Genomic DNA, 22,018 nt, shown 5'->3' on the forward strand with positions numbered 1-22,018 from the left:
AAGAACATATTGATGTTGATACGCATTTCTGTCACTGTTTTAGAAATGTATTCCTCTTTGTTGCTATCATTCAGACATTGAAAGTGATATCCTCTCAATTAAATAAATCTGATTTGCATAATATAATTAATATGATAATAATCAATTGTCATTGGTATTCCATATTTAGTTGCTGCCCAGTAAAAGTCTACAAGTACATTATATTTCATAAGAATTTGAAATAATTGGCTAGGTCTCCCTTGTAATTAAGGTCTTTTGACTTCAACAGGATTTCTTGGAAAAATAAAGGTAAAAAAAATTAACATAAGAAATAATTAAACCTAAGAATGCCCTTGATTGTGATCAGAATGAGGTTTCATCTGACTGTACAGTGCCTTCAGAAAGTATTCATACCCTTCATACCATTGACGTAGTCCACATTTTGTTGTTACAGCCTGAATTCAAAATATATTAAATGTATTTTTTTCTCCCACCCATTTACACACAATACCCAATGACAGGGAAAAATCTAATTTATTGAAAATGAAATACAAAAATCTAATTTACATAAGTAAAGAGTCAATACATGTGGTGAGTCTTTCTGGGTCAGTCTCTAAGAGCTTTGCACACCTGGATTGTACAATATTTGCACATTATTATTTTTTAAATTCTTCAAACTGGCTAGACAGCCATTTTCAAGTATTGCCATAGATTCTCAAGCCATAACATTCAATGTCAACTTGGTAAGCAACTCCAGTGTATATTTGGCCTTGTGTTTTAGATTATTGTCCTGCTTAAAGGTGCATTTGTCGGAAAGCAAACTGAGCCAGGTTTTCCTCTAGGATTTTGCCTGTGCTTAGCTCTATTCTGTTTCTTTTTATCCTAAAAAAAACTCCCTAGTCCTTGCCGATAACAAGCATACCCATAACATTAACAAAATAATAGATAAACAAAAAATTATGCAGCCACCACCATGTGAAGAGTGATACTATATGAAGAGTGGTACTCAGTGACGTGTTGTTGGATTTGACCCAAACATAATGCTTTGTATTCAGGACATGAAGTTCATATCTTTGCTGTGTTTTTTGCAGTTTTCTTTAGTGCCTTAATGCAAACAGGATGCATGTTTTGGAATATTTTTATTCTGTACAGGCTTCCTTCTTTTCACTCTGTCCTTTCGGTTAGTATTGTGGAGTAACTACAATGTTGTCGATCCATCCTCAGTTCTCCTAAACAGCCGTTAAACTCTAACTGTTTTAAAGTCACCATTGGCATCATGGTGAGTACCCGGAGCGGTTTCCTTAGTCTCTGGCAACTGAGTTAGGAACGACGCCTGTATCTTTGTAGTGACTAGGTGTATTGATACAGCAAAGTGTAATTAATAACTTCACCATGGTAAAAGGGATATTCACGGTCTGCTTTTTCAAAATGTTGACTTATCTACCAATAGATGTTGACCCATCTACCCTTCTTTGTGAGGCATTGGAAAACCTCCCTGGTCCTTGTGGTTGAATCTGTGTTTGAAATTCGCTGCTCGACTGAGGGACCTTAAAAAGATAATTGCATGTGTGGGGTGCAGAGATGTAGTTATTCAAAAATCATGTTAAGCACTATTATTGCACATAGAGTGAATCCATGCAACTTATTATGTGACTTGTTAAGCACATTTTTACACCTGAAATTATATAGGCTTTCCATAACAAAGGAGCTGTTAAGACATTTAATCTTTTCATTTTTAATTCATTTGTAAAAAATAAAAAAAATAAAAAATAATCTAAAAACATAATTCCACTTTGAAGTTATGGGACAGTGTGTGTAGGCCAGTGACACACAATCTCAATTTAATCAATTTTAAATTCAGGCTGTGACACAAAACAAAGGAAAAATTCAAGGGGTGTGAATACTTTCTGGAGGCACTGTGTGTATTGTGTGTGCCGTTATATGGACCCCTAGACGATGGAGTGGTAGGGCCTGTCTGTGTCTGGACAGGGTCACACTCACATTGAGAAGTATGCAGGCGCAGGATGGCCAGGCTCTCTCACAAACACACACACACACACACACACACACACACACACACACACACACACACACACACACACACACACACACACACACACACACACACACACACACGCTGCTGCTGCGGGAAATCTCCCTGGGTGGCAGCCAGCCATGTGGCCCTCTAAAGTTTTTATTGTCAGACAGAGTTCATAGACGAGCCTGGAGAAAACTGTCTTGTTTTTCTACCCTGTATAAGAGTGTTTGTAAATGCGTGTAGATGCCATTGCTCCGGTCAGGTTTCAAGGTGGGATCGGGGTTTCCTGGGACAGGGTTAAAGTGTGTGGGGTGTGTGGGCGGGGGGCTCATTCGCACCTCATCAAGATGTAACCGGTGGTCCCAGACAAGACTGAAGGGGCTGTGGGGGACTAGGACTGGGGGTGGTAGAGCAGACCACTACGGCTGGGATAGGGTGACACTGGGTGACAGTGGGAGGGGAAGGTTCACAGCCAGGACTTCGCAGGGCCAGGGCCCACCCCCAGACCTGGCTAGGGAGGGAGGGTGTGAATGAGTGACTGGGCTAATATGATGTGTTCTGTCACTCTTCTGTCAGTTTTCTCATCGAAAGCAGAGAGAAGGGAACCTCAGTTTTATGTTTGTCATTCCATCCAGAGGTTGTGTCACTTTAGATATTGAAGAGTTTAATATTTTAAACTTATTTATTTATTTTTAAATCTGAAATGAAAATGATTTACAAACAACTTGCACGCACACAAACAATCACACAGGCACATTAGTTAGTTGAGTATCATCTATATTCACAATAGGCTTAGGTTCACAATCCGGTTAGGTTGTTCAGGTAACAGTTTGGTCTAGTGGGACACGTACTTGCTTCGAATGACAATTGAATTGTCATTTGAAAATGGACCCTTTTTACCACTGAAATAGGAACTCATTATTCCTAAAGCCCAGTTGCTTGAATGCGTCATGAGGTCAGTGTTTTTCTGTGTTTCTGTCGTAAGTCCTACTTCAATAAGGTAAAGTGCAGGGTGATGCCGGTAAGGTAATCAATTAAGCGTCTTAAGTTTATTAGGCTAAGAGGGGTTGGGGGGGGAGTGGCACATGTTTAATTACCAGCCCCCCACCCAGGACCCACACACACCCCTCATCATGGCCATGACCTTTCGCTAGTTGAGATGGTCCAAAGGAGATCCTGAATCTGGCTACGTAGAATCAGCCAGAGCCGCCTCAGGTTTGGAGAGGGAGAGAGGGAGGAAAACGGGTGAAAATAGAGAAAGGAAATCAATTATGGGGTGGGGGGGGGTGGGTAGACGTCAACAAGGCTGTAGGTCACCAGTGTGTGTGTGTATGTTGTTTTCCTGGATTCTTGATTACATCATTTTCATTTTAAAGGCCGTGCTCCAATTAAGTAATTAGTTGTCCAGGTGTTTCTTTAATTACCGGATCTGTTCTTAAGACATGCTGAGCAGACATGCTGACCAGACCAGGATGAGAGTGAAGGGCACTGCACCCCCCCCCCCGAAATCACTCACTCTCTCTCTCACACACACACACGTGCACATACTCACACACTAGCAGTGCACACTTACACACTCATAGTGTTCAAATAACTTTATCAATTAAATACACTGGTAAAATGTATCTTATTTCTCATAAAGGGTATTACTCCATGTTTCGATTAAAGCTGGACTGCGGTTGAAACATGCATTTGAATCAGCCATTAAGCAAGATAATCATGTTTGAACATTACAATAAAGTAATATTTTAGTATTGCACTCCCTCATAATGCACATGCACTAAAACACACTCATACACACAGAGAGGGTCTGGTCTTGAAGACGTCACGGTTCAGGCTGTGAAAGCTTCACATTTTAGTGGCACGCCGTGATACAGCACAGACACTGGCTGTCTGCTGACACCCTCACCTTACAGACACACACAGACAGGGAGTCACACAAACACACGGACACGGACACACCTGTCTTTAGTTAACCTACAGTGCAGTCTGCACCCCTCACCCACATATCCCACCCTCCTTTCCCCCCCCATCTAACACCCACCCAGCTTGACAGTGCACTGGGCAGGGTAAGTGGACAGATCCGAAAACTTTCATGGTAAATAGAAGGCTTATGGCTCAAGTATTAGGGCTGCGTCTTAAATAACAACCTATTTCTATTTATTGCAGTATCCATAGGGCTCTGGTCCTAAGAAGTACAATATAGGGCATGGTGTCATTTGGGACGCAGCCTGGGAGCACTGTAATGCGGCATCTTGTGACTCTAGCACTGCCATTTGAATGTGTTGTGAAAATAGGACATTTTGAATTTGTATTTGACATCTTTAATAACCTGATAAATATAGGTATTGCTGTCTGTCTCCTTGTGCTGTTTCTGTCTATGTGTACAGTCATGGCCAAACGTTTTGAGAATGACACAAATATTTATTTTCACGAAGTCTGCAGCCTCAGTTTGTATGATGGCAATTTGCATATACTCCAGAATGTTATGAAGAGTGATCAGATTAATTGCAATTAATTGCAAAGTCCCTCTTTGCCATGCAAATGAACTGAATCCCCAAAAAACATTTCCACTGCATTTCAGCCCTGCCACAAAAGGACCAGCTGACATATAAGTGATTCTCTCGTTAACACAGGTGTGAGTGTTGACGAGGACAAGGCTGGAGATCACTCTGTCATGCTGATTGAGTTTGAATAACAGACTGGAAGCTTCAAAAGGAGGGTGGTGCTTGGAATCATTGTTCTTCCTCTGTCAACCATGGTTACCTGCAAGGAAACGTGTGCCGTCATCATTGCTTTGCACAAAAAGGGCTTCACAGGCAAGGATATTGCTGCCAGTAAGATTGCACCTAAATCAACCATTTATCTGATCATCAAGAACTTCAAGGAGAGCAGTTCAATTGTTGTGAAGAAGGCTTCAGGGCACCCAAGAAAGTCCAGCAAGCACCAGGACCATCTCCTAAAGTTGATTCAGCTGCGGGATCGGGGCACCACCAGTACAGAGCTTGCTCAGGAATGGCAGCAGGCAGGTGTAAGTCATCTGCACGCACAGTGAGGCAAATACTTTTTGGGGAGGGCCTGGTGTCAAGAAGGGCAGCAAAGAAGCCACTTCCCTCCAGGAAAAACATCAGGGACAGACTGATATTCTGCAAAAGGTACAGGGATTGGACTGCTGAGGACTGGGGTAAAGTCATTTTCTCTGATGAATCCCCTTTCCGATTGTTTGGGGCATCTGGAAAAAAGCTTGTCCGGGGAAGACAAGGTGAGCGCTATCATCAGTCCTGTGTCATGCTAACAGTAAAGCCTCCTGAGACCATTCATGTGTGGAGTTGCTTCTTAGCAAAGGGAGTGGGCTCACTCACAATTTTGCCTAAGAACACAGCCTTGAATAAAGAATGGTACCAACACATCCTCCGAGAGCAACTTCTCCCAACCATCCAGGAACAGTTTGGTGATGAACAATGCCTTTTCCAGCATGATGCCATAAGGCAAAAGTGATAACTAAGTGGCTCAGGGAACAAAACATCATTATTTTGGGTCCATGGCCAGGAAACTCCCCAGACCTTAATCCCATTGATAACTTGTGGTCAATCCTCAAGAGGGGGGTGGACAAACAAAAAACCACAAATTCTGACAAACTCCAAGCATTGATTATGCAAGAATGGCCTGCCATCAGTCAGGATGTGGCCCAGAAGTTAATTGACAGCATGCCAGGGTGAATTGCGGAGGTCTTGAAAAAGAAGGGTCAACACTGCAAATATTGACTCTTTGCATCAACCTCATGTAATTGTCAATAAAAGCCTTTGACACTTATGAAATGCTTGTAATTATACTTCAGTATTCCATAGTAACATCTGACTGACAAAAATATCTAAAGACACTGAAGCAGCAAACTTTGTGGAAATTAATATTTGTGTCATTCTCAAAACTTTTGGCCACGACTGTATGTATGATTGTTGTGTTTTGTGTGGGTCCCAGAAAGAGCAGCTATCGCTAAAGTCACAGCTAATGGGGAATTCACATTGAAACAAATAATAGGTGTTGCGTTATCAAATGTCCTCCACTCTATTAATTTACCCCAAAAGGCATAGAAATAAGAAAAAAAGAATGGACTTGGAATCTCTGACTGTGGCAATTGACGGATAAACTCATGGGTACACTCACAATGGCTGCCTGGTATTGTAATGCAATAATTTCCACGGTATTTAGCAATGTTTTATCAACTGATGCTGGATTGCCATAGTAATGTAGAATGTTCATTCAAATAATACTAACTCGACAAATCACAGCACAGATTGAAGGGTACAGTTCCTGCTTTTACTTCCTGGCATGGGTACCCTCAAAATGGCTGCCAGTACACCCATCATGCCACCATTGACTTGAATGGAGACGCCTTTAATATTAATTCTTATTTCTATGCAAAAGAGTGAGTGTGAAAATGTGTGTGTGCGCGACATGGAATCATTCTTTATCTATCTGATCCCAAGGTCTATAGCCATAACAGACTGCAGACAGGTGTGGAGTGTCACCCCACTGATTATAGGGGTTGATTGAGGAGAGAGGGGGATGATGGGAAATTAGAAATAGAGATGTTGGAGGAGATAGGAGGGGCTGGGCGCGTGGCGGCGGTGTCTGCCTGTCATTAGGCTCTGTGTTAGGGTAATTCATTCATTATTGGTCCCTTTATTGAGTGAAGAGTGGAGATGATGCTTATCTCTCTAGGAGACATCGGCGAGGCCAGGACGCACAAGGTGTCTGTCCTCAGCTACTCTGACTAGGACACTGGCTGTCAATATGGGGTCACGTACTCAGGAAAAATTCTGGGCCGGAGATCATCCATCCAACCTTCATCTGTCTCTCCGTCTGTCTATCCTTCCAACCTTCAACCATCTGTGCTTCCATCCATCTTAAACCCTACTGAAAATGTAGGCTACACATAAAAAAACATTGAAAAGACGAGATTGTATTAATAGCAATGTCATTTAAACACATTTGTGCTTCAGGTTAAACTCAGGGCTCAGGAGAGGGCTGTCATAGTCTTTCTGTTGCTGTTCAGTTTGAAGTATTGTGATACTTTAGGTGAGCATTTAGAGTGAGCATTGGGTTTAGTATAGAGGGATCCCCTGAGTCGCTAGTGGGGCTCCCAGATTTACACAGAGGTCGGTGGTCATGATTGGTGAATGTGGGACATTAGTGTTGTGACAAGCGACTTCAGGGGTCACACTGAAAATGACAGTGATCAAGGAGAGGGTCCACCCAGGGCAATTGACACAGTGATAAGGATGTTAGGATCATGGGAGCTCAGCACGCGTCGCTTACGTATTGATGGGACGTGTATGTTTTGAGGAGGAGGGGATGCTTGGTTGATAAGGAGCTGTGTGTGTGTGTGTGTGTGGTCCCATGGGGACCCTGCGATGCGGCTGTGGCAGCATCATTAGAACAGCTCGGGCCACCTGCTGTGGTACTGGGCGGTCCCCTCCCTCCCTTGGACATCTGGCCCAGGCTGCCACTGTGTCTCCCTGGTGTGACCCCCAAAACCCCCAGCCACAGGGGCCAGCATGACGTGTTAGCATGCATAGCACAGGAGCACTGTAGATCACAACACTTCAACATAACACATCACAGAGCAGAATGTAACATCACACAACAGCACCCCACGGCAGCATGCTCTGTCACAACACAACAGTTCAACGTAACGGCACAGCTCGGCAACGTAAGACAACTTGTCAGACAACACAGCAAAACAGTACACATCACATAAGAGCATATAACACAACCAAACAAATCCGATCACAGTACAGCTCAACATAGCACATATCACAGCTCAACACAACATCTGTCTTATTTCTCCCCCCTGAGTTGGGTTATAACATGTATGGGTGATCCCTCTCTAGAGGACAACTTTGTATCACTCTATTATGGGACAGCTTGCACACATACCCCTCTTTTTCCAATGATGGTTCTTGGAATGCAATGATAGTCAAATCATCTCTATGTGGTTCATATAATGATGGGTTGAGTCAACTTGCACTGGTTTTTATCTGCTGTTATTTACCCATCTGATGTTATTTTCTCTGTGTTACTCTTTCTGTTTCTCTCCCATTTCTCTTGCTTACCACTGCCTTTTTTCCTTGCTCTCTCTCTCGCTTTCTCTATCCAACTCCCTCTCCTCCCCTCATTGAGATCTCATTTGTCAAGGCCGGGAGCAGCAGACAGGCAGCAGGGTATTAGTTATGCAAATATTGACGTGCCGCTTTGGCCTGGTAGCTATCAATTGAAATCAGCAAATCGATGGGCCTAATAGCTCCTCATTACGCACTTGATGCATTTTCAGGGCTAGCATCAGAAGCTGTCAGCGTGCCGTAATCAATGCAGTCCAGAACTATTACCTGACCACCGGGCCAGACACATTTTTAATAACCCAGCCTTTGTTTCTGTTTTTGCTTTTTCTCTGGGCTGGCTAAGAATGTGTTTTAAGATTTACTGAGTCATCTGTGAGGAGATAAATACCTGCAGGTAGCACTCACGCGTGCGTGTGTACACACACAATATTAACACACACACACACAATGGCTTTGGTTTACACTGATGAAGAGCTAAGCTAAATCACTGGGGGTTCACTTTGGGGGACACTCCCAAACAGACAGGGAAAGATGGATAGATAAAACATTTGTATTTTAAGGGTGAATGCTGGTTAATGGATTTTAAAATTCTACAGTTGGCCTGGTTTTGCTCCACTGTTGCTTTATTTCAATAATCGGACATTTGGGTTGAACGTGGATTTTTGGGTTAGTGATAACTTGAATGTTTTCGGACTGAGAAGATCAGTGTTCATCCAATTTGGTTTGGACGTAATCCCAGACCCAGTCATGTATTAAACAACATGTTTAGGCCTCAAGAAGGAACACTTTGATGCGTAAGGAAGTGCTACAGTATTTCAGTGTATAGCTATCTCAATGCCCCTTAGCGCTGAATGAAACGAACCGTTTGATGCCAAGTGAACCGCGTGTTCAGTGTACTTAGCTTAGCGCGAGGTTACGCAAACAACAAGAGCAACCCACAGGTAGGCCAAGACCCACAGGGGATCCACCAATAGGAACATAGCTGCTCCGGTTGCTCTGTTACCCTGGCGTACCGTTAAGGAAGATGGTAAACAGAGGTGAGTAAAAGTGTGTGTACAGTGTCTGTATGTCTCTCTGTGTGCATGTGCATGACTGTGTGTGTACATCTGCGCGTGTGTGTTGTGGCAGGGATAAATCATTGGAGGCGAGGGTTATTGGAAATGCAGGGAGATGAAAGACTGAAGAAGCCAGTAATTGCCTTAAAGATCAGACTACAAAGCATTACTTTAGATTTTACTAGGCCAAGCCGGCAACAAAAGAGCGGGTAATTTATGAGCTCAGTGTAAAAGAATAGCATAATTGCATTAAAAATGTATGATAATGAGCCCTAAAATGGGGAAGGTGGTTATTATGAAAGTTTGTATTAATCTTCCGCAGCTTGACTGATGGCTAGTGGCTTGATTAATGCCTTAATTTCTATCAATTAGCGAGCAACAAAAAAATCGAATGCGAGGCGATTCCCCTAAATTGAACATTGAATTACATATTTTACTGCAGTGATAAGAGGGGGGAGGGGGGGTAGGGGACTCTGGTACTCACTGGAGCCGGGACACTGATGAGGGAGGTTGTGTGTTTCTGTCTGGCTGTCTTTTGCCGTATGTACTGCACATGCAATTTCTTTAATGGTGTTTGTGTTAATGCAGTGTTATTTTATGAAACAACAGGGGTCTTGCTCTGGACCGACAGGACCACGTGGATCATTCCCTGTGGTAGAGTCAGCCATCCCAACCGAAGCCAGCTCTACTCTGTCCAACTAGATCCGCCATGTCAACAGTAGTCAAAATGTTTTGTCGTTTTGCCGTCACATTTTTTATTTCTTATTTTAATGTCACCATTAGGGTGGTCTTTGCTTGTCTTACCGCAAATATAACTCCAAAGCACCTTTTTGAATGTACTTCTAATTTGTGACCGACCTCGACACAACGTACAGTTCGTTTCTCTTATTTATTTGCTCGGGCAAAATGAGTGCCGTCGTAATTTAGCTTGCGAGGTATGCGCTCAATTACTGGAATTAATCATTAGCAGCAATATATTCTGCTCTCGCTGTTACTGATTGACACAAGGCTTGACAAACGGTCTGGCACTGTAAAAATCTGGAGTAAAACAGCGCTATCCTCAGTTTGGATTCTGTAACTGCAGCAGAAATGACATCTTGCTCTCCCTCTCTCTCTTTCTCTCTCTGACACACACGCACACACACACACACACACTTTCTGTCCCGGATGGCTCAGGAAATCTGCTTTCTTTCATTGGTGTTACTGATTTTCTCTCCTCTCCACCTTCTTAATCAATGAAGTAGACAAACAGCTATTTTGAGGGCACAATACGCTATTGATTCCAGGTTGCTCATCAGGATGCTGTTGGACTAATTTTGGTAATGAGTTTGCAAGTGTTTTCTGCCCGTCCCACACACTTAACACACACACATGCACATACACACACAGCCTAAGAGGCAGATCAATCACTAACCATTATTAAGCTCATTATAACCAGTGAAGACAAGGATGAAAAATGTTAGGACTCTCAATATGGTCTAGTGTATTGATCATTCTGGTTTGACACCCCCAACAGGTCACTCATAATGGTCATAAAACCATTTAAAGGCCTACTTCACTGTTTACAGCCATTTTTGGATGGATAACTGTATGGCGAATCATACTGCAGTTGAATGAAAATATTGAGCTGTCGTTAACGTGCTGTACATTGAAGGCATTCTTTCTAGTCTTTTCCTGTCTCTTTATGTCCCCCTCTCGCTTCTCTCTGTCCTTCTCTCATCGCCGACAGACGAGCCCTGCCAGTAATGTGGGGGCAATTGAGTCATGCCGCTAAATTAATTAGCCGGATAATGTGTCAATATTCAATATTAACTTTGACCTCTCTGCTCTCCACTCCGCTGCTCGGCCTGCGCGGGTATTGATTTTTGTCTGGTCTGTATCTGGTCCCGGCCTTCTCTCTCAGTCCATTATTTTTAATTTTTCTATGAAATACATATCTTTCCCCACTGACATCTGTCAAACCGCATATGGAAGTCATTTTATCTACCAATAATGTGTTTGTCAAAAAGTATGAGGCTTTAATGGATTCCGTGGGCCTCGTCCATCCACTCTGTCACCTGCTCGACGGGCTGTCATTGATATATCTGGGCAGATAGGGTGGGGAGGGGGCTTAGGTGTGTGTGTGTGTGTGTCCTTTATTAAGACTCTTACCTCAGAGTGCGAAGGGTGAATTCATCGATCAATGATTGAATAAACGGGATTCATGGTTGACCAGTTGACGGATTTGTCTCTCCTTCAAACTTGGATACACACATATGCGCACAATACTCCTGATGATGCTGTGGCTGTCATGTGAAGGACAGGCCACAGTCTTCAGGAGGATATTGGGCCGGCACTCCCGTTCTCCATCTTGCTGCACATTCATGGTAATAACTATTTTTGGAGACGCCACATCTATTTTTCTTGCTCTTCTTCTCGTCACGTAACAAGACATACTGTCATGGATGGAAGGCTTAATTCCAGTTGTCAGTCAGTTGTCCAATTATCCCAGTAAATATAAATGGAAACAAAGTTTGTTTGAACAACATTATGTCCTCCTATTTTGTTACTTTTACCTCACTGTGTGTGTGTGCACGCGTGTGTGCCTGCAGTGTGGACTGAGGCAAAAATTGAGAAGTGTGTGTGTGTTGCTGTGCCACTCACATTTACCAAATGAAAACCAGAACAAATATGAATCTATTCATTAAACACGTGCCCCAGAAAGATCTGTTGTGACAATTTCTCTGTGAGAGTTAATGGATGCATTTAATTCCTGTCATTAGCTCAAAATGGTGCGTCTTCGGTGTGAGTGTGTGTATTTGTCCGTGTATGTGTGTGTGTTCTTGTGCGCACTCGATTTTACGCATCTGTGTTTTTCATTGTGAGCCATTACAGCCCACACCTGTTCATTGAAACTCTTTAATTTCCCTACCAGGTACTGTAGTCACAGCTTCTGTTATTGAAGCATATGCAGACTCACTGGAGGTCTCTCTCTGTGCACCTCTCTCTTCTACATGGAACTCAGACAGGAGTGTCTCTCAGATTGACAGCTAGATAGATGGAAGTGTGCAGGGGAGGATGAAAGGATAGGTAAGCGAGGGATGAATATTGACTGATTGGTGGAGAGATTGACAGGCGAAAGAAGAAAAGTATTGTTCAGACTCTTACAGCTCCTACCTTTCCAGACACACGTTCATAAATCAAAAATGTGCCTTCCGCCTACGTCTTTTTAATTTGATGCGTACCATTTTGATTTATTTAGATTTTTTCACACTTTAAATAGTTCCATTGTAAGAGAATCGGATGTGCTCACTGAGATTTGCTTAAAGGGGGAATCAACAGTTGAAACAATAACATAGCGGACACCCCACCTCTGTTTTGGTGAACAGCTGAGGGATGAGCCTGGTGAAATGAAACTACTCTTAATTTCATAGACAGGGCTTTTGAGGCAATGACTGATCATCCAATATATCACAATTATAGTTTTCCTAAATATACTGTGATCCTCAGGTACATCCCAAATGCACTACTTTTGGCCCATAGGGCTCTGGTCAAAGTAGTGCACAATATAGGCAATAGGGTGTCATTTGGGACGGATCAACCTTCTCTGTTGTTTGTTTGTCTTCTTTCATGGAGGTAGGCCCCAGCCCTGACCCCTGTCAAGACCCCCTATCTAATCTCTCCTTTAAAATAATACAGAGATTTGGTCACATCAGAGATTTCTTAGCAGGTGCCAAAGAGCATTACTACCAGAGAACCTGGACATCAACCTGGAGTCAAGCATCCTAAATGTAATTTTGTTCACTTCCCCTGATGTCCCTGCTGTGTCAACGTGACTCGAGGGCGACTAACAAATCCCAGTGTGTGTGACCTCTCCCCCCTAACACTGCTAACCTCTTCCTCCTCTCTCTCTCGCTCTCTTTCTGTGTTTCTGTTTCCAGAGGGGACGTCGCTGGCGGAGCAAGTGCGAAGGATAAAGGACATTGAGGCCATTGAGAGCGAATCCTTTGTTCCCCAGGCTTTCAAATCATCCCGAGACGGTGTCAAGGTGCGTTTTCTCTCTCTCCTTCACTTCTTTCACTCTCTTATTTGATTTTTTTCCTCCCCCCTCCAGTTTTTATTCCATCTGTCCGAGGGCGGCTCCCGGACCCAAATTAAACCATTCCCATTCAATGCTGTTTGCTCCATCCGTTTGTTCAGGAGGAGAGAGGGGGCCTGCCGGGACTGTTTTTTTGATCTGCTCGGCCGCCACAAAAGCCACTGCGGCGGGCCTCTGTCCCTCGCCCTCTCTCTGTGTCTCCTCAGACACAGCGGCAGAAGCACAGAAGTCATTATTGAAATGCTCCTGCCTGAGAAAACGTGGAGGATATTAGATTTGTTGGCAATCATTGCCGATCCTGGGAGGGTTAGGACTAAAGGTGACAGTCCAAGTGGAGCTGGTTGATAGATTACACCAGGCACTGGGACCGGGACCTGTGTCTACCGCTCTGTGCTGTTGCTCTTTCTTTCTTTATCTCTCTCTCGTTCACTCATCACGGCTCTACCTGGCTCGTGTAAGTGGTGTGACAGGCAAAGGGACGCGATAGAGTGTAGTTGAATGCACTGATTGTAAGTCGCTCTGGATAAGAGCGTGTGCTAAATGACCAAAGTTTAAATGTAATTGAGATACTTCTTGTAGTTAAGGGTCCTCAGCTCAGAAGCACAGTCCCTAACCGGAGGCTCCCAGGGGCCAAACACCTGCAGCCCTCTCCAGTTAGCACTCAATTAGCCACCGATGTACACCCGGCATCTTCAAATAGAGGCCCTAATAAAATAATGAGGATACAGGGGTGTAAGTCAAGTTCTAAACCCTTTCCATCAGGCTCCACACGCACGCACATACACTCTCCTCAGTTTTAGGTTTTATTTATTCCCCCCATGAAAAACGGTGTCCCTCCCAGCTGCAGGAAGTGAATGTGTTAAACAAAGTTGCACTCACACACACACAGCTCAGAAGACCCAGTTAGTACTTCAGACCTGTACTCCCACTGCCATCTTCTGGCCAAACACGAAACTGCATCTGCTGGATTTGTCATTGCTCTGCACTAGTGTTCTAGCTTGTTTGTGCAAGCAGCACATTTGCTGTTCTTGTCAGACAATTTGATGTGATGAATAAATGGGATATTACACTACTATATCATGTGATTGATATGTGTAATCTGACTTGGTGTGATGTAGAATTCCAAAATTCTGGTTACTTTCCCAAAATTCCGTTTTCCAGAAATGCCGACTAGACGATTCCTGGAATTAGGAGGGAATAAGCAGGAAGTCTAGAATCCCCTAACCAGGATATCTGGAGAACCTGGGAAGTTTGCAGCCCTTGTGTAATGTTAGATCAACTGGCATTCTGTATGTGTTTTTAGACCGAGTTAGTGAAAGTCGAGCAGGAACCGGACGACCCACCTCTGCTCCTAACAGACGTCAGCTCTCTACCTACCACAATCCGCTACAACGACAGCGACACGCTAGCACACCCCAGTGTAAGTTCTCCCCTATCACACACATACACTATTTTCTGATTGGGACACACAAATGCACACACACACACACACCGAGGAATATGAAAGGTTACTGGAGTATTGCAGAGATTGTCTCACGGTGTTGGGCCCACTTATCACCCACACATGTCCCCTCACAATCTTTCACACACACACACACACACACACACACACACACACACACACACCCCATGACAATCATACATTTCCATCCACACAGAGTCAGGCCTTAGAATAGGAAATGAAGCCTAACTTTAAACCCTACCCCCCCTCCCTCCTTGGAAGAGCTGTGTGGAGTCATTTATCTCGCCGCGGGGGAAAGTGAGTTAGCCCTGACACATACAGATCAAGCCCACGACAGCCTGATCTATGGCAGCAATATGCCCCAGGCGGGGGAGAGCCAATCAGGAATAATGATTCCCCATTACCCCTACTGTAGATACTGTCATCTCAAACTCGTTACTGCTGCGACTCCCCAGAACCTGGGCCATGGGGGTGGGGGGGCTGATCTAGTCATCATGTCGAACCCTAGATAACACACAGCGAACGGTGTACACCCCATACTGTGGTTTAGGCCGTGTGTGTGCGTCGTCGTGTTTAAGGTGAGAGATGAGTGATTTACAAGGCCATTACACACCAGACACTGCATATTTAGCTCTCCTAAGCTATCAGACTCACGTTGGATAAATCAAACGTCATTATATACACACAGAGACGATGGAGGTGATCTGTCTTTTGAAGGGGTTTTTCTTTGTCAGGAGGCCCGTGCTCTGTGAAAGGCTGCTGTGGATCTTTAGGGTGTCTAACCTCCAAATTGTTGAAAACAAAAATAGAAACCTGCACTTACATTTGCCTTAAGTGAATTGTGTGACCGGGTTGTAATCATATGGTTCGCTTGACAAATGTTCTTATCAAGGCAGAGAATGTAGGCCTCTTGGTAGGGTTTCAAAATTCTAACAAAGATTTTGGATAACCAGGGAATTTTGGAAAAGATACCGGAATTTTATGTTCCTACTTCTTAGTGTGCTGCACATGATACTCAATGGGGAAAATACATTATCCATTCTAGACAATAATCCATACATAATACATATACTAGACACACACATCTCTGGACAGTTTATTAGGTACACCCGAACCCCCCTTGGCCTCAAGAATAGCCCGAATTCTTTGCGCCATGGATTCTACAACCTGTACCAGGCAGGATGGGTCCATTGACAGGGTGGTGTACCTAATAAACTGTCCGGTGAGGTTACTTCTGTCACTCACCACAGCCATGCAGCCCCAGTAGTATCCCATCATGGCTAATCTGACCAGGGTTCAAAAAGTGATTTATTTTTTTAATACTTTGAGCGTTCAATTGAGCCTGTCCGAAGTTCCTGGTGAGCGGGGTTAGCACTTTTGGGATTATTCCATTGGTTGCGCTGCGCTAGCCACATATACACGAGTTGCTGGTCCATGTTGACTCCAATGCTTCCCACAGTTTTGTCATGTTGGCTGGAATCCTTTGTGGACCATTCTTGATACACAAGGGAAACTGTTGAGTGTGAAAAACCCAGCAGCGTTGAGTTCTTGACACAAACTAGTGCGCCTGGCACCTACTACCATACCCCATTCAAAGGCACTTAAGTATTTTGTCATTCACCCTCTGAATGACACACACATCCATGTCTCAAAGCCTAAAAATCCTTCTTTAACCCATCTCCTCTTCATCTACACTGTTTTGAAGTGGATTTAACAAGTGACATCAATAAAAGATCATAGCATTCACCTGGTCAGTCTGTCATTGAAAAAGCAGGTGTTCCTAGTGTTTGGTACACTCACTCATCCAAATTGACTTACAGCAGTGAGTGCTTATATTTTTTGCGTGGGTAGCCCTCATAGGGATTCGGACCCACGACCCTGCTGTTGCTAACGCCATGTTCATACCAACTGAGCCACGTAAGACCATGTCAGGCAAGCTAAAGGAAGCACCTTTCAATCAACACAGGTCTGTGGCTAACTCATGGTCAAGTTATGGCCATGTGCCAGGTTGGGGTCAATGCTGGGTTAGCTCAGTAGGGCCCGTGTGTCAGGCTCATGACCATTGTGGCAGGTGTGCTTCCCAGACCGGTTGCGGGGGGGGGCTTCACTTTGACACATCCTGTGTGAAAAAGCACACCGAGCGCCGGGAAGAGGTGGCACTGTATGACGGAGCACCACACCAGAGTGAGCTCAGTCAGGATCATTGCAGACGCCCATGCCCCCCCATTGCAGACACATGCACGCACGCACACACAGACGCATGTACACCTTGTTAGAGGTTATCTGATTGTTGCACCCACTCATCCCTCACTTTCTCAACCACACATCTCCCCTCAGATTCTTTCATATGCACAAATGCACACACACTTTTCTCCAGACCCTGTCACTCACCCCTATAACTTTCATGTCTGGTTGTTTGTGTGTTCTGTTATCTACCCATATGTGTCTAACCAGTGTGCTTTGCTCCTTTCTGTGTTCTCCTCTAGTTGTTCCTGGACAAGGAGAAGGCCGAGGAGCTGTGGCTCAACAGGCTGATGTCCCTCCGCCAGGAGAGGCTCATGGGAAGTCCTGTGCCCTGATTGGACCAGCAGCTCCCCGGACCAATAGAATCGTCTGAACTGAGGAAACTTTGGTCCTGGACTAAATCCACCTGTCCTCACCATGAGTAGGGACAGGAGTTTTTCCTGACCGCGTGACCTGGCTCTAGTTAGTCTATCCTTGTCAGGTCATACAGTCAGGAACAACTCCCTGTTCCTAAACATAAACCTTTATAAATGTTTATTGAACCTCTCATTCACTGGACTGTCAGGAAACTTCTGTCTTTTTCAGAAGATTCATATATAGTTGATTTGTTTATCCCAAATTAGTTGAAATGATACATAGAAAATGTGCACTGTCTGTTGGCTGTATCAAACGTTGATCAATTGTGTTTTGAGTTAAATTTGAATAAATATTATCCCAGGTGAAGAAAAGCCTTGATTAGTAGACTGATTCCTGTTTAATAGACTGTTTGAACCTGATGTTTCTCAGGCTACAGTGCCTTCAGAAAGTATTCACACCCCTTTACTTTTTCCACATTTTGTGTTACACCTTTAATTTAAAATGGATTCAATTGAGGTTTTGTTGTCACTGGCCTATACATAATACCCCAGTTTGCTTAACAATTCACATAATGAGTTGCATGGACTCACTCTGTGTGCAATAATAGTGTTTAACATACTTTTTGAATGACTACCTCATCTCTGTACCGCACACATACAATTATCTGTAAGGTTCCTCAGTCGAACAGTGAATTTAAAACACAAAGGCAACGGAAGTTTTCCAATACCTCGCAAAAGGCACCAGTTGGTAGATGGGACTTTTTTTTTAAAGCAAGACATTGAATATCTCTTTGAACATAGTGAAGGTATTAATTACACTTTGAATGGTGTATCATTCAGTCACTACACAGGCATCCTTCCTAACTCAGTTGCTGGAGAGGAAGGAAACCGCTCAGGGAATATAATGACTTTAAAACAGTTACTGAGTTTAATGGATGTGATAGGAGAAAACTGAGGATGGATCAATAACATTGTAGTTACTCCACAATACTAACCTACTTGACAGAGTGAAAAGAAGGAAGCCTGTACAGAATACAAAATATTCCAAAACCTGCATCATGTTTGCAACAAGGCACTAAAGTAATACTGCTTAAAATGTGGCACAGCAATTAACTTTTTGTCCTGAATATAAAGTGTTATGTTTGGGGCAAATCCAATTTAACACATTACTCTGTACAACTCTCCATATTTTCAAACATAGCGGTGGCTGCATCATGTTATGGGTATGCTTGTAATTGTTGAGGAATGGGGAATTTTTCCAGGATAAAAAATAAACGGACTGGAGCTAAGTAAAAGCAAAATCCTAGAGGAAAATCTGGTTTTGTCTGCTTTCCACGAGACACTGGGAGATTAATTCAGCAGAAACAATAACCTAAAACACAAGGCCAAATCAACACTGGAGTTGCTTACCAAAAATATAGTGAATGTTCCTGAGTGGCCAAGTTATAGTTTTGACTTAAATCTGCTTCAAAATATGTCAATTTTTTTAAATGGTTGTCTAGCAATGATTTGACAGAGATTGGAAGAATTTTGAAACGAACAATGGCCAGTGCTGTCGATGATTTATTTAGAATTCAAGGCACACTTAACCAGCATGGCTACCACAGCATTCTGCAGCGATACACCATCCCATCTGGTTTGCGCTTAGTGGGACTATCATTTGTTTTTCAACAGGACAATGACCCAACACACCTCCTGGCTGTGTAAAGACTATTTTACCAAGGAGGAGAGTGATGGAGTGCTTCATCAGATGACCTGGCCTCCACAATCACCCAACCTCAACCCAATAGAGATGAGTTGGAGCGCAAAGTGAAGGAAAAGCAGCCAACAAGTGCTCAGCATATTTGGGAACTCCTTCAAGACGGTTGGAAAAGCATTCCAGGTGAAGCTGGTTGAGAGAATGCCAAGAGTGTGCAATGCTGTCAAGGCAAAGGGTGGCTACTTTGAAGAATCTCAAATATAAAATATATTTTGATATGTTTAACACTTTTTTGGTTACTACATTTTGGGTCTCCCTAGTTTCGCAGGCACTGCATCTCAGTGCTTGAGGCATCACTACAGACACCCAGGTTTGAATCCAGGTTGTATCACAACTGGCCGTGATTGGGAGTTCCATAGGGCGGCGCACAATTGGCCCAGCGTCGTCCAGGTTTGGCGGTGATACAGCCCGACAGGATGCTCTCAATAGTGCTTCTGTAGACGTTTGTGAGGGTCTTACACAGAACCCAAACCGGCTGCACACGTGCGCCCTCATGCATAAGTGTATTTTGTCCCCCCACGCCAAACGAAATCACCACACGCAGGTTAAAATATCAAAACAAACTCTGAACCAATTACATTAATTTGGGGACAGGTCGAAAGCATTAAACATTATGGCAATTGCTAGCTAATTTGTCCTATTTAGCTAGCTTGCTCTTGCTAGCTAATTTGTCCTGGGATTATAAACATTGAGTTATTTTACCTGAAATGTGCAAGGTCTTCTACTCTGACAATTAATCCACACATAAAACGGTAAACCGAATCGTTTCTAGTCATCTCCTCTCCTCGCCTCCCTTTTTCTTCTCTGGACTTTATATTGCGATTGGCAACTTTCATAAATTAGGTGCATTTACGCCACCGACCTCGTTTGTCTTTCAGTCACCCCCATGGGTATAACCTATGAGGAAATGGAACGTGGGTACCTGCTTCTATAAACCAATGAGGAGATAGGCGATCTGCGTCACAAACTGAACTGACTTCTATTTTAGCCCTTGGCAACACAGACGCTCGTTGGCGCGCACGAGCAGTGGGTGCAATAATTTAATAAAGTAGATTTCTGAATTTATTTTGCAAAGCTTGCGCACATGACACGAGTGGTGTAGTCAGGGTATTAGGGGCCAAGACAAATTTCTTCAGCCTCCTGAGGTTGAAGTGGCACTATTGTGCCTTCTTCAACATGTTGTCTGTGTGCATGGACCATTTCAGATTGTCAGTGATGTGCAGAGGAACTTGAAGCTTTTCACCCTCTCTTCTCCCTGTCGATGAGGATGGGGTTATGCTCTCTCTGCTGTGTCCTGAAGTCCACAATCAGCTCCTTCATAGTGTTGACATCGAATTAAAGATTGTTTTCCTGGCACCATGACCCTCATCTCTTCCCTGTAGGAGTTCTCGTCATTGTTGGTAATCAGGCCTACCACTGTTGTGTCGTCAGCAAACTTCAGGAGATGTGTTATGACAATAAGATGGCTGTCCAGCTTCCTCAGATGTGTCAGATCTATTTTCCTTGTTCTTAATAGAGCTTTGATGACTTATAATGCTGACCTATCCGCCTGTGAGAGTCAGGTGAGTCACAGTACACAAATAGAGCCCAGCGTTCTGTATTACTGTCTGGGCAGTGGGGTGGCTGAGGGCTGGCCAGGTCCAGACTGCCGCTCTATTTGTGGGCTGGGGCAGATGGTAGACTTGGAAAGAGATGGAGGGTCGTGGTTAGCTTTCGTACTCCCAGGCTGCCCGTGTACTAGTGAAATGTCACTGTGAGCATGAACGTACCTCAGGTTTTAAAGGCAAATTATTTGGAAATGTTCCCATTTTCTTTTTTTCTGAATGAATTATTATTTATATGGCCTTGTATTTGTGTTTTTGTGTGCATCATGAGTACAAGTGGGTGTGTTCTCTGTCATATGTATGCTATGCTCTATGCATATGTATGATTTTACACGTCTGTGTCTATTTTCTGTTTCTGTGTGTGTGTGTGTGTGTGTGTGACTGTGCGCTCGCTCATGTGTGTGTGTGTTGTATGTTGATGGTGAGCTTCAAGGGTCTGTTGGTTACTCTCAGCAGATGGTCCTCCTTACATCAGTCAGCCACATGCTAGAGTGTCGGGTAGCAAAACCCACTCCCAGAGAGCCTGGTGTTCTTACAGTCAGCTGTTACTAAACATTTAGACAAAGGGTCACTTTTGTCAACTACAAGCAGGAGGATTCAGATGTGTGTGTGATGAGTGCTACAGTAGTCCTTCTGACAAACACTTGACTACATGGCTTATTAATCATTAGAAGCACAGGGTTTAATGTAGGGGTTTTTAGTTTACTTTTATAGTTTGTTTCATAATTTGCCTCCAGAAGAGGAGCTCGGTTACCAGATAAACTAGAGACATTAAATCTCCATCCTCATCATTGAAATGTAAATGTGTTGCTTGTTTGCTTTTTATGGGCTTTGAGATTACTTTCTGTAATGAAAAGTTTGTTTGGCCTTTTTACTTTATGGATGACTTCCTTACATTTGAAATGCTCCACCGTTTTCAACATTCTATCATCAATGAGCTCGAGAAGATCAGATGATTTGATCCTGATTCGATAACCCTCACCTCACCCTGTGCAAATTAGACTGATCAGAAAACGTTCAAACTTTGATAGAAGCGGTGAAGTAGGCAATGGAATGCAGACGTTCCATTGGCCAGATTGGCGCACATTCAACAACCGATCTAACAAGTGGATATTCTTCAAATCCGTCATAAATTATCTATTGTACCAGGTCCACAATGTGGTGACTTAAGTCCGATTTAGATATATTTGGCTGTTTTCACTGCATAACATGTAGAAGTTGTCCCTTTTCAGATTTCTAAGATCTGACCGCTTAACGCTATCTCTTGTTCATATACGATGGTTAGCATTAGCTAGCAAACAGAAGTCGGTGGTGGTATTCT

The 22,018-nt window shown here is 43.6% G+C and overlaps 1 protein-coding gene across 1 annotated transcript in view; it reads left to right on the top strand.

Moving 5' to 3' along the window:
* LOC139382482 (arginine/serine-rich coiled-coil 1) overlaps nucleotides 1-17,706 on the top strand; it is a 179,677-nt gene extending 161,971 nt beyond the window's left edge. Inside the window, exons 8-10 of the mRNA XM_071126559.1 lie at nucleotides 13,115-13,221; nucleotides 14,576-14,692; nucleotides 17,221-17,706. Of these exons, the coding sequence (XP_070982660.1) occupies nucleotides 13,115-13,221; nucleotides 14,576-14,692; nucleotides 17,221-17,313 (317 nt within the window). The 3' untranslated portion in view covers nucleotides 17,314-17,706. The remainder of the gene's footprint in view (nucleotides 1-13,114; nucleotides 13,222-14,575; nucleotides 14,693-17,220) is intronic.
* The last annotated feature ends 4,312 nt before the right edge of the window (nucleotides 17,707-22,018 follow it).

The sequence above is a fragment of the Oncorhynchus clarkii genome, chromosome 24 (assembly GCF_045791955.1).
Source record: "Oncorhynchus clarkii lewisi isolate Uvic-CL-2024 chromosome 24, UVic_Ocla_1.0, whole genome shotgun sequence".
In the NCBI taxonomy this organism is placed as follows: domain Eukaryota; kingdom Metazoa; phylum Chordata; class Actinopteri; order Salmoniformes; family Salmonidae; genus Oncorhynchus; species Oncorhynchus clarkii.